The sequence below is a fragment of the Acinonyx jubatus genome, chromosome A1, assembly GCF_027475565.1.
Source record: "Acinonyx jubatus isolate Ajub_Pintada_27869175 chromosome A1, VMU_Ajub_asm_v1.0, whole genome shotgun sequence".
In the NCBI taxonomy this organism is placed as follows: Eukaryota; Metazoa; Chordata; class Mammalia; order Carnivora; family Felidae; genus Acinonyx; species Acinonyx jubatus.
The window spans coordinates 137,916,094-137,934,187 of NC_069380.1; the positions used below are offsets into that span (position 1 = coordinate 137,916,094).

An 18,094-nucleotide genomic window follows, 5' to 3' on the forward strand; every position below is an offset into this window, starting at 1 on the left:
TGAGCCCTGCATCAGGCTCTGGGCTGACAGCATGGAGCCTGCTTGGAATTCCCTCTCTCCCTCTCTCTCTCTGCCTCCCCCACTGGCTTGCATGCGCTCTCTCTCTCTCTTAAATAACATTTTAAAAAAAGAAACTTTTCTTCTTTTCCATACCTATTTTCAGATATCCATAAAAATTAAAAATGGTTCACAAGAAGAAAGCACAGAAGAAAATAATCTACCACTTAAACAGCTACTGCAGAATTGCTCTTTTTGAACAGTGACGATTGGTGATGAATTTTTCTAGAAGTATTTAAATTGACCTAGAAGGTGCCTGGGTGGTTCAGTCGGTTAAGCGACCAACTCTTGATTTCGGCTCAGGTCATCATCTCACAGTTGTAAGATTGAGCCCCGCATTGGCCTCCGCTCTGGGCATGGAGCCTGCTTAAGATTTTCTCCCTCTGCCTTTCCCATGCTCACCTGTGTGCTTTCTCTCTAAAACAAACAAACAAACAAACAAACAAAAAAACAAACCTAGAAGTGGACCCAGGAAGTATAGAAAAGTGGTAGGTGAAAGGTATTTTTTAAAAATATATGTACTACATATCAATGAACCCATACTGTATTTGTCTTTTTCAGTCTGACTTATTTCACTTTGCATAATCCCCTCTAGGACCATCCACATGTTGCAACTGGTATGAGCTTTCTTCTTATAGCTGTGTACTGCTTTGCTGTGTATATATACCACAACTCCTTTATCCATTTTTCTATCAATGAACACTTAGGTTACTTCATATCCTGGCTACTATAAATAATGCTGTAATAACTATAAGGGTACATATGTCTTTTAAAATTAGGGCTTTTATTTTCTTTGGGTGAATGTAGTGGAATTATTGGATCATATGGCATTACTATTTTTAATTTTTTGAAGAACCTCCACACTGTTTTCCATTGTGGTTGTACCAATTTACATTCCTACCAGTAGTGCACAAGGGTTGCTTTTTCTCTATATCCTCACCAACACTTGTTATTTCTTGCTGTTTTGATTTTAGCTATTCTGACAGGTCTAAGGTAAAATCTCATTGTGATTCTGACTTGCATTTCCCTGATTAGCGATACTTAGCAAAAGACATACGTCTGTTGGCCATCTGTATGTCTTCTTTTTTAAAAATGTCAGTTCGAGTCCTCTGCCCATTTTTTACTTGGGTTATTTGCTCTTTTAGGTGTTGAGTTGTTTAAGTTCTTTATATATTTTGTAAATTAACGCCTTATCAGAGATAGCATTTGCAAATATTTTTTTCCAGTTCCGTGGGTTGCCTTTTTGTTTTGTTGATGGTTTCTTTTGATGTAGTCCCAACAGTTTATTTTTGTTTTTGTCTCCGTTACCTTAGGAGACAACTAGCTAGAAAAATGTTGCTAGGGCTGATACCTGTGTTCTCTTCTAGAATTTTTATGGTTTCAAGTCTCATATATGTCTTTAATCCATTTGAATTTATTTCTGTATATGGTGTAAGAAACTGGTCTAATTTCATTGTTCTGCTTATAGCTGTCTAGTTTTCCCAGCACCATTTATTGAAAAGACTATCTTTTCCCCATTGCATAGAAAAGACTATCTTTTTCCCACTGCATATTCTTCCTAATTTGTCATAGTTTAATTGGCCTCATAAGTGTGGGTTTATTTCTGGGTTCTCTATTCCATTCCAGTAATCTTTTGTGCCGGTACCCATCCTGTTTTGATTACTACAGCTTTGCAGTGTATCTTGAAATCTGGGATTGTGATACCTCCAGCTTTGTTCTTCTTTCTCAAGACTTCTTTGGCTATTTGAGCTCTTTTGTGGTTCCATACAAATTTTAGTACTATTTGTTCTAGTTCTGTGAAAAAATGTTGTTGGTATTTTGATAGGGATTCACTAAATCTGTAGATGTCTTTGGATCATACGGGTGTTTTAACAATATTAATTCTTCCAATCCATGAGCATGGAGTATCTTTCCATTTGTTTGTGTGATTCCAGAGTATAATTCTTTCATCTCCTTGATTAAATTTACTCCTAGGTATTTTATTCTTTTTGCTGTAGTTGTAAATAGGATTGTTTTCTTAGTTTCTTTCTGCTACTTTGCTAATAGTGTATAATAAGTCAGACCAGGAAAGGCAAATATCATACGGTTTCACTCATATGTGGAGTCTAAAAAACAAAACAAATAAATACACACAGAAAAGGTGAATCTGACCTGTAAATACAGAGAAGAAACTGATGGTTGCCAGAAGGGAAAGGGGTGGGAGGAAAGGAAAAAAATGGTGAAAGAGAATGGAAGATACAGATTTCCAGTTATGGGATGAATAAATCACAGGAATAAAAGGCACAGCATAGGGAACACAGTCAATGATATTGCAATAATGTATGTTACAGATGGTAGCTAACACTGTGGTGAGCCTAGCATAACCTATACAAAATTTAAATCACTATGTTGTACACATGAAACTAATGTGACAGTGTGTGTCAACTGTACTCAAATTTAAAATTTTAATATATATAAATAAACCAAGGATATTTGGACCTTAATTTCAGCCTGAAATAATCAGATTGGTTATTTAAAAAAATTTTTTTTAATGTTTATTTTATTTTTGAGAGAGAAAGAGAGACACACACACACAGAGTACAAGTGGGGAAGGGACAGAGAGAGGGGGAGACACAGGATCTGAAGCAGGCTCCAGGCTCCAAGCTGTCAGCACAGAGCCCAACGTGGCGCTTGAACCCACGAATGTGAGATCATGACCTGCGATGAAGTTGGACGCTTACCCGACTGAGCCACCCAAGTGCCTCAGACTGGTTATTAAAAAGTACTATTCATTTCTGCAAATATGCAAGTAGTATGGTTAAACTGGAAATTTTTGCAAGAAGAGCTATCTGGGTATCATTTGCATATCTCTGTAGCCCCCTTTAGGAGCCATGAACATCTTCCTGAAGTTAGAATTCCCCTTGCTATTGTTATAGTAATAGATCTTAATAGACCTCAGGGTCTATTACAGATGAGTATAAGAAACTAATTCTGTGTAAAGTTAAAAACAAAACTAACTATAAAAGGATAAGTTAGTAGAATATTAACACTTTGGAAATTAAAGTGACTATTTAGTGAAAAAAATTATTTCTCACCTTTGCACCTTCCACTTATACCAGGATGGAGACTGAACTCAGATCTAAGAGATGTGTCTTCATCAAAGAGCAGCCTTTCAAATACCAAAAAGAAGATACAGATTGTTATGTTTCCTAAATGCAGACTAACAATTTAACTGTAATTATTAATTATACCTAAACTTGCTAAAATTCTTAGTTACACCACTGTTAATATCTGTACCAAAGTATTTTTTAGTAATGTATGCTTTAATTAAAAACTTATACAAGATGAAAAATACTTATTCATATGGTCATGCTCATTTTTACAAATACCCCATTATTTCTGAGTACTTGGGAGTAAGGAATGAAGGGAGTAGTTTTTGAATGAGATGAAATTAGATGATTTAAGGGAACAGTGCTGGTAGGTTTTCTCTTTCACATTTCTCTATACCACAGGAACTGTGAGATTAAAATCCCAGGGTTAAATTTGGGTATATGTTTTCAGAACACAAAATGACAGAATTCCTTTAATTTTTGGATTCACTTCTTACTATGTTCTAGGCAGCACCAAGGTAACAAAAGGAGACAAACAGTCCATGCCTCAAGAAGCTTCATTTATAATGATGAATACAAACTAAAAACAGCAATGATACACCATGGCAAGTGTGCTAGTAGGCAGACTTAAGTGTTTATCTTTTCTATTTAAAAACACCCTTACAGAATTCAAAAATAGGCAAAGGGCTTGAAAAGAAATTTACCCAAAGAAGATATACAAATGGCTAATAAGAACATGAAAAGATCCTCAACCCTACTAATTAGGAAAATGCAAATCAAAACCACAGTGAGATACCACATCACATCCATTAGGATGGTTTATAAACAAACCAAAACAAAACAACAAAAACAAAACAGAAAATTACAAGTGTTAGCAAGGATAGAGAGAAATTGGAAATCCTGGGCATTGCTGATGGGAATGGAAAATGGTACAACCATTTGGAAAACAGTATGGTTGTTCCTCAAAAAAGAGATCTATAACCACAATTTGATCTAGTGATTCCATTTCTGGGTACGTCCACAAAACAACTGAAAGCAGGGATCTAAAAAGATACCTGTACACTCGTGTTTAGAGAAGCATTAGTCACAGCAGCCAAAAGGTAAAAGCAACCCAAGTGTTCATCAACAGATATGAGTGGATAAACAAAATGTGGTATGTACATAAAATGGAATATTATTCAGCCTTAAAAAGAAAGAAAATATTGACACATGCTATAACAGAAACAGACCTTAAAAACATTATACTAAGTGAAATAAGCCAGATACAAATGTACAAATATTATATGACTCCAGTTATATGAGATAGCTAGAGTGGTCAGATCCATAGTGACAGAAAGTAGAATGGTGGTTGCCAAGGACTGGGAGCAGGTAGGAATGGGGAGTTAGTGTTTAAGGGATACAGAGTGTTAGTTTGGGAAGATGAAAAAAGTTCTGACGTCAGAGGGCAGTGATGGTTGCACAACAATGTGAACATACTTAATGTCACTGAACTGTATGCTTAAAAATGATTAGAATGGTAAATTTTATGAGATATATATATTTTTTTCCCACAATAAAAAATAAAATGAAAAAAAATCTTTCCAAAATCTAAAAATGTAACAGTGTACCAAGGCATGAACATATAATTTGGTACTAAAGGCATTCTTTTGTCATTCACTTACTTATTTCATTTGGCTTTTCACCTTTTAAATGAAAATGAAAAATAAAAGCAATAAAAGAGATAACAGTACACATCGTCTAGGTCCAACAATTATCAGTACACAGACAATCTTGTTTCTTCTATAATCCTTCTGCCATCCTCTCTATTCCTGCCAGTCTCTCACTAGATTATTTTGAAACAAGCCCTGGACCTCTTATTCTATTTCAGCTGGAAATATTTCAGTATGGAACCCTAAAAGATATGAACTCTTTTCAAGCATTACCACAATAATCGCAACTTTAAAAAATAACCATAATTACCTTACTTTCTAAAGCCAAAAATTCCTTAATATTACTATATTTACAGTCTTCAGTAAGCAGCCTCTGAAATGTCTCCTGGTATTTATGCCCTGTGCCCCGCTATGAGTACAGACTAGATGCAGAAAGTCTTCTAATGAACACAATATAGCAAATGTGTTGGGATGTTATTTTTGAGATTAGGTTACAAAAAGACACTGGCTTTCATCTTGCTCTCCCTCTTTTATTCTCTTGCTTATTCCTTCTCATGGATGTCAGCTTGTCATGTTGTGAAATGCTCTGTGGAGGACCCTATTTAGCAAGAAACTAAGGGAGTCAACCATCAGAGAGGAAGTGAATCTTAAGAATCACTATGCAGGAAGTGAATTCTTCTCATGAAGATTTCAGATGAATGCAGCCCTGTGAGTCCCTGAGCCTGATGACCCAATTAAGACACTCCTGGACTCCTGACCCACAGAAACTACAAGATAATGTTTACTGTTTCAAGTTGTTAGGTTTTGGAATAAGTTGTTATACACCAATGGAAAACTAAATGGGTTGTAATCACATTTCTCCAACTGTCTCTTTTTAGTTGTTTTGTTCAAAAGAGGATCCAAACAAGGTGCAAACATTGCATTTGGTTGCTATGTCTAAGTCTCTCTTTGAATCCATAATTATCCCCATCCCACTACAATTTATTAGTTGGAAAAAAATAGTTTTTTCCTGCAGTTTCCCACATTTTGAATTTTCTAACTGCATGTCATGTAACAGGTTTCTCTATCCCGTATATTTCATATAAACTGGCTATTAGAGCCAGAAGTTTGACCTGATTCAAGTTCAAATGGGGGTGGGGTGCATGTGTATACTTCCTACAGGAGATAATAAAGTACTGTTGAGAAGGCAGTCTCCTGTATAGTCTTTCAACTCCCTCTCAGCTTTCAGCATGGAACACTTTCTTACTAAGAAAGTGTTTTCCAGCGTGTGTTGGATTTATGACCTTGTGTGGGAATACCTTGCCCTGTTTCAGACTCAGTGTGTACTCTTTTATTGTGTAAGTGTATGTGTCATATGGCACCTGGCAAACCCCACTACTACATTTGTCCTCTGTGGGGACAAGATGAAGTCATTCTTTGGCACAAGACGGGTGTATGCAGCCCAATCTCTCTGCATCAACTGCAGAGAGTGACTGCTTGCTATGGGGGACCAATGCCTACAATTGAAGCTGATCTTGTGCTTCTTCTCAATGTGAGTAAAGTGCTGTTTCAGCCAGTGCTTGACTGCATTTTGTTTTCCTTGGTGATCTTGATAGCAAAATGGATAAGGCAGAAGTGTCTGCATTTCTGGGGAGCCTGGGTGGCTTAGGCAGTTAAGTGTCCAATTCCTGATTTTGGTTCAGGTCATGATCTCATGGTTTCATGAGTTCAAGCCCCCCACTGGGCTCTGGACAGACAATGCAAATCCTGCTTGGGATTCTCTCTCATTCCCTCTCTCTCTGCCCCTCCCCAGCTTGTGCACACTTATGCACTCTCTCAAAATAAATAAATAAACTTAAAAAAAAAAACTATCTGCATTTCTACTCATGATGATTGGCAACTTGCTCAACAGTGTGGTTGTCACTCTTCTTAGTGGCCACTTATGAACACTGCCTAGGTCTATTCATTATCTTATTAGACCTATATAAAATGGTGGTATTCTACTTTGCCACTTTCTTCATTTATTAATGGCCACTGTTACATGTTAAAAGAAAATTTTTCATAGGGCGCCTGGGTGGCTCAGTCAGTTGAGTGACCAATTCTTGATCTTGGCTCAGGTCATGATCTCATGGTTCATGAGTCTGAGCCCTGAGTCAGGCTCTCTGCTAACAGGGCAGAACCTGCTTGGGATTCTGTCTCTCCCTCTCTGTGCCCCTCCCCAGCTTGTGTGTGTTCTCTGTCTCACTCTCTCAAAATAAATAAGCTTAAAAAAAATTTTTTTTTCACTCATCAACTATATCATTACATTCACAGTCAAGCCATGTTACTCAGCCAGGTTACCTAGGTACAGTTTGCACAGGAAAGAAAAAATAAATGCTTACTTCTTTCTCTTTCTTGACCAGTTTTCAGAATATTAAGACCATTATGAATTCATAGATTTAAATCCACTGCTGTTATTATTCTTATCAAAGCTCAAATTGTCTAGTTTTTAGCTAGTGGGAAGCCCTTCAAGGTGGCTCATGGAGGCAATTAAGGTTAAAGAAGGTCATGAAGGTGGGGCCCTAATCTATTATGACTGGTGTCCATATAAGAAGACAGACACCAGGGATGAATGCACACAGAGCAAAGACTGTACGAGCACACAGCAAGAAGGTGACCATCTGCAGCCAAGGAGAAAGCCCTCAGGAGAAAGCAACCCTGCCACCACCTTGATCTTGGACTTCCAGCCTTTAGAGATGAAAGAAAATGAATTTCTGTTAGTTAAGTCACCTAGTCTATGGTATTTTTTATGGCAGCCTCAGCAAATTAATACATCACTAGTCTTCCCTAGCTTCCCGGAATAAGATATTCTAGGCTCAGCTTATATATCTCTTGCCTTAGACCCAGAACCACTCATTTTGCACAGAGCCTTGAAGTCCACCATACTAATATTATCATTAACAGTGTGATTATTGACGTTACTTTGCAATTTTTTTGAGAGAGAGAGAAAATTGTGTGCACCAGCGGAGGAGGGGAAGAGGAAGAGGGAGAGAGAAACTCAAGTAGGTTTCATGCCCTGAGCAAAGCCTGACATGGGGACTCGATCTCACAACCGTGAGATCATGACCTGAGCAGAAATCAAGAGTCCCACACTTAACCGACTGAGCCACCCAGGCACCCCTAAATGTATTCTGCAATTCTTTATATCCTGAGAGTTAATCTCGTCTGGTATGTTTACCTAAATTCTGTTTTAAAGGCACTCAGGTCCTTTTTGTGTAATTATGCTACCAAGTCAATACACAATTAGATTCACTTGTTTAATCTTGCCTTTCCTTTTTAGAAAGTTTTTTCATGGTGATTTAATTTTGTTTTATAATTATGTAAACTATTTACATCTTTCCAAAAACAAATGTACAAAATAAGATGTATTTAGAGAAGTCTAGCATCTATTCTTATCTTTCACTCACCTGTTCCCTCCCTTCCCATTTTTTAAATATTGTATGGTTTATCCTTCCAATGTGTTTTTGGAAATATAAGCAATATAAATATATATGACCTCACCCATTCTTAAATAAGCAGTAGCATTCTTTATATACTTTACTTTCTTTTTTTTCCTAATAATATATCCAGTAGATTGATCGTCCTAGAGGAAAGAGACTCTCCTTATTTCCTTTTATTAATTCATAGTATACCACTGTGTGGATTCTCACATTGTTTTAAAAGCTTAGTGAAACATAACTGTGGAGGCAAAAATTAAAAAAAAAAAAATTGGGGCAGCGGTAAGAAAATTTACAGATCTCATGTTTTCCATTCCCAGTTGCAAATATACATCACATACATAAAGAAGAAAGAACAGGCTACTAAGAAAAATAAGTCACCATTAAAAAAAAAACCCCGCAGCACCTGGGTGGCTCAGATGGTTATCAAGCGTCCAACTTCAGCTCAGATCATAATCTCACATTCATGAGTTTGAGTCCCATGTTGAGCTCTATACTGACAGCTCAGAGCCTGGGGCCTGCTTCAGATTCTGCGTCTCCCTCTCTCTCTCTCTCTGTCCCTCCCCAGGTTGTGCTCTTGCTCACTCACTCTCTCTCTCAAAAGTAAATGGATAAACATTAAAAAACAAAAAACAAAAAAACAAAAAACCACAGGGATGCCTGGGTAGTTTAGTTGGTTAAGCGTCTGACTCTCAATTTTGGCTCAGGTCATGATCTCACGGTTCATGAGTTCAAGCCCGACGTCAGGCTCTGTGCTGACAGTGCAGAGCCTGCTTGGGATTCTCTCTCTCTGCCCCTCACATACTCTGTCTCTCCCTCTCTCTCAAAAGTAAATAAACATTAAAAAAAAGAAAAAAACCCATATTTCCTAATAGTTCTCAGCACAAGCAAAATTAACAATGTAAAGGACTCCAGTCCTTAACCTAACATACTCTAAGAGCGAATATAGTCTCCTACTATAAGGAGAAAAAACTTTTTTGGCTCAATTACTACTGGCCATTGCTAAGGATTGAAAATTTCATTATTCTAATATGGATAATACCATTACTTTAGTACATTTTTCTAAGAAGTAAAACAATCTATTCATCTTAATGTCCCTAAAAGTCAGATTTTATTTTTTAAAAATTTTTAATTTTTAAAATCTAAAAATAACACAAAAAAGGCATGAAGGAATTTTGGATGGTAATGGTACTATACTATATCTTCACTGTAGTAATGGTTATTACACAATTTTGTATGTGTTTGTCAAAACACACAGAACTGTACACTAAAAAAATGAATTTTCCTATATGTAAATTCTACCTTAATAAAAAAAAAGTACAAAAATTAACATGATGTCAATTTTCCATCAGTAAATTTATAAATTTAACATTATACTAATACAAATACCAACAAGACTTAAAAAAATTTTTTTAAGGTTTATTTTTCAAAGAGAGAGAACAGAGCATGAGTGGGGGAGGGATAGAGAGAGAGGGAGACAAAGAATCCGAAGCAGGCTCCAGGCTCTGAGCTGTCAGCACACAGCCCAACACTGGGCTCAAACTCACAAACCATGAGATCATAACCTGAGCCGAAGCCAGATGCTTAACCAACTGAGCCACCCAGGTGCCCCCTCCAACAAGACTTTTTATTGAACTAGACAACTAATCCTCAAATTCTTCTGGTAAAATAAATAAGAACAGTTAGGAAAAAATTTTTAAATAACAATAAGGAGGTAATAACCTACAGAACATTAAAATATTTTTGGATAGAAAATGTTTCTAAAGGGGCGCCTGGGTGGCTCAGTCAGTTGAGCGTCCAACTTTGGCCCAGGGCATGATCCCGCACTTCGTGAGTTCGAGCCCCGTGTAGGGCTCTGTACTGACAGCTTGGAGCCTGGAGCCTGGAGCCTGGAGCCTGCATCAGATTCTGTGTCTCCCTCTCTCTCTGCCCCACCCTGCTTGCACTGTCTCTCTGTCTCCCCAAAATAAACATTAAAAAAAATTTAAAAGAAAAAAGAAAATGTTTTTTAAAAATGAAACCAGCACATAAAATGACACACCAATAAACAGAATAAAATCTCCTAAATAAACTCACCTACATAGGAAATTTAGTATATTAAAATGGTGGTTGGGGCATCTGAGTAGCTTACTCAAAGGCCTGACTCCTGATTTTGGCTCAGGTCATGATCTTACGGTTCTGAGATTAGGCCCTGCGTTGGGCTCTGTGCTGAGCGTGGAGCCTGCTTGAGATAGTCTCTCTCTCTCTCTGGCCCCCCATCCCAGCTTGCATGTGCACATGGGCACTCGCCCTTTAAAAAAAGGGGGGAGAAGGGAACCTAGGTAGCTCTGTCAGTTAAGCTTCTGACTTCGGCTCAGGTCATGATCTCATGGTTCATGGGTTTGAGCCTTGCATCAGGCTCTGTGCTGACAGCTCAGGGCCTGGAGTCTGCTTCGGATTCTGTGTCTCCCTCTCTCTCTGCTCCCCCTACCCCCAATCACACTCTGTCTCTCAAAAATGAATAAACGTTAAAAAATATTAAAAAAGAAAAAGGCAGCATCTAAAATCAGAGGAAAAGATAGGATTTTTCAAAAAATAATACTGTGACAATGAAGGGGACATCTGGAAAATAATTTAGTTGGATCCACACTTCACAGTGTACTCCATATAAAAATGCCACATGAATCAAAATGTAAATGTTTAAAAATGAAACAAAAAGTATTAAAAGAAACAAAGGAGGTATTCTTTTATAAGTGTGGAGGAAAGAAAGCCTTCCTAATTATGATCTAAATCCAAATAAATCAATTATTAAGATTATAAACACCCATACTCTTTGACATAGTTCTTCTAATTCTAGAAAAAAATTTTACATATGCTCTCAAACATATACACATAACATAAAATATCTTGGCAGGGAGCCCTGGGTGGCTCAGTCGTTTAAGCATCCAACTCTTGATTTTAGCTTAGGTCATGATTTCACGGTTTGTGAGTTCAAGACCCCCATCGGGCTCCACATTGACAGCATGGAACCTGCTTGGGATTCTCTCTCTCTCCCCCTCTCTCTCCCCCTCTCCCACTTGTGCATGCTTTCTCTCTCTCTCTCTCTCTCAAATTAAATAAATAAACAAAAAAAAAAAAAGAAAAGAAAATATCTCAGGGAGTATTAAATATATCGAATATATTGGCTGTCTATGGAAAAGAAAAATGAGTAGCTGAGGAGATAGGGATGAGAAGGAGATTTTTACCCTTTATACTTAAAATGTTTTGAACCATGTAAATATATTATCTATTCAAAAAAAACTATACAAAATGTGGGCACTAAAGGGAATTATAAATAAGAATACAGAAATCTCCTATAATTCTCTCTGTAGTAAGACTCTGGTGTATTTCCTTTCAGCTTTCTTTCTATGAAGGCTAATGTGTTATAGAACCATTAATTTTACAAAGTTTGGATTGATCTGTATAAAGTTTTAGAAAGTACATTTTTTACTTAACAATTATATTTAAACATGTGCAATGTCATTAAAATTCTTCCTAAAACCATTAAATATTGATAATACTCCCTCACAAGGATGTATAATTTATTTAAGCATTATATAATTCTAAAACATTTGTTTTTAAGTATTCATTATTGCAAATAACTCTGAAATAATTTCCTAATACACATAAATCTTTGGTCTTTTTTTTTTTTTTTTAACTATTTCCATAAGAGAGTAGTCAGGAATATTTTTATACAAAAAGGAAAACCAAAAGACTGGGGGCCAAAAAATTAGTTACCCATGTTCTCAATAAAACAGGGGCACCAGGGTGGCCCAGTCAGTCAAGTGTCTCTCACTTGACTGAGAGTCAAGTGGCTCAGGTCATGATCTTGTGGTTCGTGAGACTGAGCCTCATATGGGGCTCTGCACTGAGAATGTGGAGCCTGCTTGGGATTTCGTGTCTCCTTCTCTCTCTGCCACTCCCCTGCTCATTCTCTCTCTTTCTCTCTCAAAATTAACATTTAAAACAAATAACTGAAAAGAGAACATTAATTTCAAAGTGAATTCTAGTCAAACTACTAGACTACATTAAGAGCTAATACACCAAAAGTCACTGACCACTTCATTACAGATGCATATTTTCTCTAATTTTTTTAACATTTATTTTTGAGAGAGAGACAGAGAGACAAATCACGACTGGGGGAGGGGCAGAGAGAGAGGGAGACACAGAATCTGAAGCAGGCTCCAGGCTCTGAGCTCGAACCCATGAACCACGAGGTCACGACCTGAGCCAAACTCAGATGTTCAACGAACTGAGCCCCCCAGGTGCCCCACAGATGCATATTTTAATAATAAAATATAATTTTAAGACATTGGAAAATGAGATAGTAGCAAATACTAACTATAAAAAAGGGAGGGAGAAAATAGATGGCTGGATTAAAAGAAAAACTTTCAGGCAAAATCTGAAATTCTCAAATAATTTTCACTGTTTTGTTAAAAATACGGTAACATTTTTTGGGACAATCAGAGTTTCAATTTTATATGTTCAAAGTTTATATGTTATCAAAGTTATCAAAATAGCATAATTCTAATGTCATGTCAAGGCTCTGATTCATAAAAAAATGTAATTAAATATCCTTTCAGTGTCACAGTTCTAAAAATAGCACTTGGCACCACTGTGTTTAATCAATGGAGTTGCCAGTATTTTGATATACACCCTGACCAAAATGTTGCTTTCTTTAGTCAATTTAATGTGGTTATTAAATCCTTGTCTCTTTGTACTTTGCTTTCTTTTCCTCCCTTTCCCAAGTATATCCTTTGTAACAAGTATTTTCCATCTACACAATTCACATGAAGACAGTGTTGGTCTGTCTTGAGGGACAAAATTAACACTCATCTTCCAGGGTAATTATGTTGAATTAGCTTTTCACTGTATGCAATTACAGTGTTCAGAAGACATGTGACCTGAACACATATACAAATCCATGTAGCAATGAACTTTCTAAGGTGGTTCTATAAATGTACTCAACAGGATTAATTTGAGATATATCCCTCATGTTATAGAGCAGTTAACCTTACCAGAGGCTGTAAAAGAATACAAGGGTTGATAAAAAGTTCCCAGGGCACATATAAGAAAAATGAATCCTGCCTCTTAGAAAACAAATCACAAGCCAACAAAATCTCATTAGTCAGCAACTTGAATTTTCACATAAGACTAGTAGCAACACCCATCAAGTCACAAAAAGGAACGGATGCATTTTCAGACATGGTTTCCAGAGGGAAGGCTAGGACTAAATCCAGGCTCTCAGAGAGTGCTTTTTTAGACAGTGAACACAACTATACGTATTGCCTCCTGGGGATCTTTACTAGGAGCTGTATCCCTCATTCCAGTTAAAGTTGGGAACTTGTGCATGAAAAATAGCCAAAACAAAACATATACAAGCAAAGAAGATGAAGAAAAACAAAATACAATGGTCCAGCAATTCAGCTTCAGCAATGCTTAAACTTTGACCATATTGCCATGTCAATAAAATCACCAATTTTTAACCTTGAGCTGTGAGGTCTGAAAAAATGATGTCTGTATGGTACTGCAGAGAAGCATTTTAAGTGACTTAGAGGGGAAGAAAATGATTGGCCAGACAAGATAGAGTAAACCATCTACAGCCTATTTCTCCATTCATTACAAATAAAAACCCTGGTAGAGTATTTCTTAAAAGCTACCTGAGTAATATGAAAAGTAAACAATAGCAGGCATATTGGGGCTGAAGTCAAAATCTAAACAACCTTGTAATGGATGAGTTTCAGAGTTTGTTTTATTTTGTTGGTCCTTTATTTGTCTCCAGCTTTGATCCAAAGTCTAATCCTGAAGCTGCACGGTGGGCTCAGACAGCAAAAACTCCAGAAGAAACCCCCTATCTCTATCCAGAAGACTGGGGAAAGGGATCTGTGAATGCGAGAAGGTGGGGGGAATCCCTGGGTTGTATTTGTTTTCTTTGGCCTCAGAGATATAGTGTTACCAAACATGGCATCTTAGGCACTTAAAACCCAAGAGAAAGCCTGTCTCTCTTGCTAGAGGAAGCAAACACTAAGGAGTATGGAGAGCATCTCCTTTATTTTCTTCTCTTAACACTCCACCATGAAGGTTGCCTTAGTTTCAAGGACTGCCCTAAAGCAAGAAGGCTAACACTGACAGAAATCTGGCTTTCTGGTCATAGGAACCAGCATGTGTGCATGGGGAAGGAAGGGTGCATGAGACTCCTGTAGGGAAAAAAAAAAAAACAAACAAAAGGGGAATCACCTAATTCTGTATACAATTCAACATAAATCCTAGGCTCAACCTTGAGCTGTCCACATAGAAAGCAGATTCAAAGAAGCATAACAAAGATTTAGAGAACTCAACTACAATATTAACTACTGCCCAAGTTCCAGATTAACCCCTGAGTGGTACATGAGTCAGAGTCAAATAGCATAGTAAAGACTCTGAAAATTGGACTGAGGTAACCACCACCCAAGGAAGGCAAAATAGAATGTGCAGTCAGAACCTAATGAGGCTGATTACCTGTCAAAACAAAAATCAACACCCTTAAGAGGGTTTTAACAGGACCAAGAATCCAGAACATAAGATTCAAAATACATAGGATATAATCACAATTACTCAATATACAAAGAACAGGAAATCTAATTCTTGAGAGAAAAGATAATTAACAGATGCCAACCGCACCCCCATGACCAAGATGTTGGAAAGATATGACAAAGACTTTAAAGCAGCTATTCCAATCATTCTCTATGAGAAAAGGTAAACCCTCATCAAATAGATGAAAACATTGAAGTTCTCAGCAGAGAAATAAAAACTATAAAAAGAATCCATTTTAGAAGAGAAAATGATAATATTTTAAGTTAAAAATGTACTGGATTGGCTCAACAACAGAATAGAGATGACCAAAGGAAGGAGTAAATGACTCTGAATATAGAGTAATAAAAATTATACAGTTTGAAGAACTGAGAGAAAAAAATGGAAAAAAAATTAATTCCGCTTCAGGAATCTGGGAACCAGTATCAAAAGGTCTAACATTCATGTAGACCATTAAAATCCCAGAAGAAGAGGAGAAAGATACTGGTACAGAAAAAAATATACAAAGAAATCATGACAGAAAACTTCCCAAGTTTGGTAAAAGACATAAATTTATATATTCAACAATCTCAGTGAAAAACACCAAAAAAACCCATGCCTAGACACACTATAATAAAGCTAAGAACCAAAGATAGGGGGAAGAGGGCTGAAATCAGATAGATTAAAAAAACCCATGATATTATACATATAGGAACAGTGATTTAAATGAGTGCAAGGACTTGACTAAGAAGGGCAGCACAAGAGAGGTATTGTGTTTTGTTTTGTTTGGAGTGATGGAACTATTCTGGAACTTGATTGTGACGGTTGTTAACAGACTCCATGTATTAGCTGAAATGCACACCAAGAGCAAATATTACTGTGTGTATAAATAAATGAGCCAAAAACTTGGGTATCATCCCTTACTTGCTGCTCTTCCCTCATCCTCCATATCAGATTAACCACCATCTCCTGCCAAATTACTTTCTCACAATTTCTTAAATTTGCCCTTTTCCTTCCATTCCCACTGTTTCTTCCTAGCTGAGTTCTCGTCATCCCAGCCTGTTACTACTTTAATGCCAAAGCTAACCCCTATACCCTTGCTTTGCAAAAGGCGATCTCCGCTCTAAGTGATACCAACTTTAACCCGCAAGCTTGCTAGCAATGCAGAATTTCAGATCCCACCCTAGAACTCCTGAATTGGAATCACACTTTAACAGGATTCTGGAGTGATTTTATAAGGGCATTAAAATTTGAAAAGCCCTCGTATAGGGCATCCTGGAGAGTGAAAATCTGATTATGCTGCCCCTCCACTTAACATCTCACAAAGGCGTTAAGGATATATGAGGCCTTACATCACCTCATTCTACCTTCCTCTCCAGGCTCATCCACTGCCCACTCCACCATTTAACACTTCACTTCAGTAAGACTTAACTATCTGTACATTTCAAAACATAACAATGTTATGTCCCACCGCTACACCTTTACCCAAGCAGTTCCCAGATTAGGACCTAATTTCCCCAAATTAGGATACCTCTTCATCTGGCTAATTCCTAACCCACCTTCAAGCCTCTGTTCAGAAGTCAACCCTAGCAATCTCTGAGGACTACCTGGGTTGAGGTGAGAGTCCCTCTGGTTTCCTAAACCAGCCAAGGCATGCTTCCATCCCTGGACTTCCCACATTTTATTGAAATTACCTGCTTATGAAAAAAAGCAGTTTATCTGTTTATGTGTCTTCCCTGGCCTGTCAGTTTCTCAAAGGCAGTGGCCTCACCTCTTCCATAGTTTTATATCTAGCATGGAGAACTAGTTATGTTCAAGAAGGTTTTGATGAACTGAACTACCATCTTTGATGCTTATAAGATTATTCGTTTCCAGTTTGGTAGTAACCAGTTCCCCCATCACACATTCTTTTCTTGAAAGAAATGATGTTAACCATCTCCTAGTTCGGAGCTTCGAGTTACTTAAAACAAACTGCATCTCAGAAGTTTAGACCCAACACTTTTTTTGCCTGTGCGAAAGGACTTAGACTCAGGCTAAAAAGGTATATTATATTATATATATCATATCATATTATATTATATCAGCCATCTACCAGAAAGCTCATTTTGTACTAAACTGGGCCGGGGGGGGGGGGGGGAGCGTGGTGAGATTATTCACAAGTTCTTAGCTCAGGCCTGGCTGCCTCACAAGACTCGAATCCCGCCTGCAATGACACCTTTGGGTGCCAATGATTTCTACCCAAATCTCCGAGGGCTACTCCACCGCCAGGCCTGGAGCTAACAGGTGGTCACCTTCTCCAGGGCAGCTCCTCTTCTTCCAGGTCGCTCTCCGTCACCGACTCGTCTATCACCGTCTCATCACTGTCCCAGTCCGGGGCCTGGGAGCCTTCCTCCATCTTTGCCTCGCACCTGGAGCCTTTTTTATCCTCCTTCTCCACTCCCCGCTTCCCGAGAAAAGAAAGCGCACTCAGAGGACCGGGGGAAATTGTGAGCAAAAAAGGAAATTCGAGGCTGGAGGCGGGAGGCGGGCCTGGAAAGAAAGGCTGAGCGCACCGGGGGGGGGGGGGGCAGCGACCGTCGTACGCGGCGAGACCTTCCAGCTCGGCCGTCTGGCTGCACGCCGCCTACAGGGGGAGCCGCACGCCCCACGTCAGAGCCGCGTGCGGCCCCGCCCCCGACTCTGAGGGCCGGAAGTGGCTGGCAACGCGCGCGCCAGCTCTGGATTTCCCGGCCACCTGGGGCGTGGCCTCCCACCGCATCCGCTTTCTGTGCTTTTTTTTTTTTTTTTTTCACCCATCTTGAGCTGGGCGGAGGGACTGCGGTTGCGGTCGTGGGGACCAGAAAGGCAGCGATGCCACAGTAAAGACCGAAGTCCGAGCCTGCCTAACGCCGTTGGCAGGAGCGAGACCTAGGTCACCTTACCCGCAATGTGCTTCATGCTTGTGAGACCCAGACCCGAAAAGAACTGTCAGCAGCTGCCCGGCCCGGCAGCCCCTGGGCTGTCAGTCTGACATTCCGAAGCCAGAATGTTACCTGACCTCGTAGAGTGTTTTTGCAGTCCACCAGGTGCTGTCTTTTTTCCTTAATCCCAGTGACACCCTCTCCCCAGGTGTCCTCAGATAGGCAAGACAAGCATGTTTATCATTAGCTTATAGATGATCAACTACACTAATCGACGTATTTTGTTTGTATTTGTATTTTTTCCTCATTAACTCTTTAATTGCCTTGAAATACAAGTTGTGTAGAAACAGTAGATTTTTTTTCTACATAAATTTTTA

At 38.5% G+C, this 18,094-nt stretch overlaps 1 protein-coding gene across 1 annotated transcript in view; it reads right to left on the bottom strand.

Moving 5' to 3' along the window:
- The window catches only part of ANKRD31 (ankyrin repeat domain 31), a 135,181-nt gene extending 117,707 nt beyond the window's left edge, over positions 1–17,474 (bottom strand). The window contains 2 exon segments of the mRNA XM_053224024.1: positions 3,132–3,205; positions 17,109–17,474. Coding sequence (XP_053079999.1) covers positions 3,132–3,205; positions 17,109–17,212 — 178 coding nt within the window. The 5' untranslated portion in view covers positions 17,213–17,474.
- Positions 17,475–18,094: the final 620 nt, after the last annotated feature.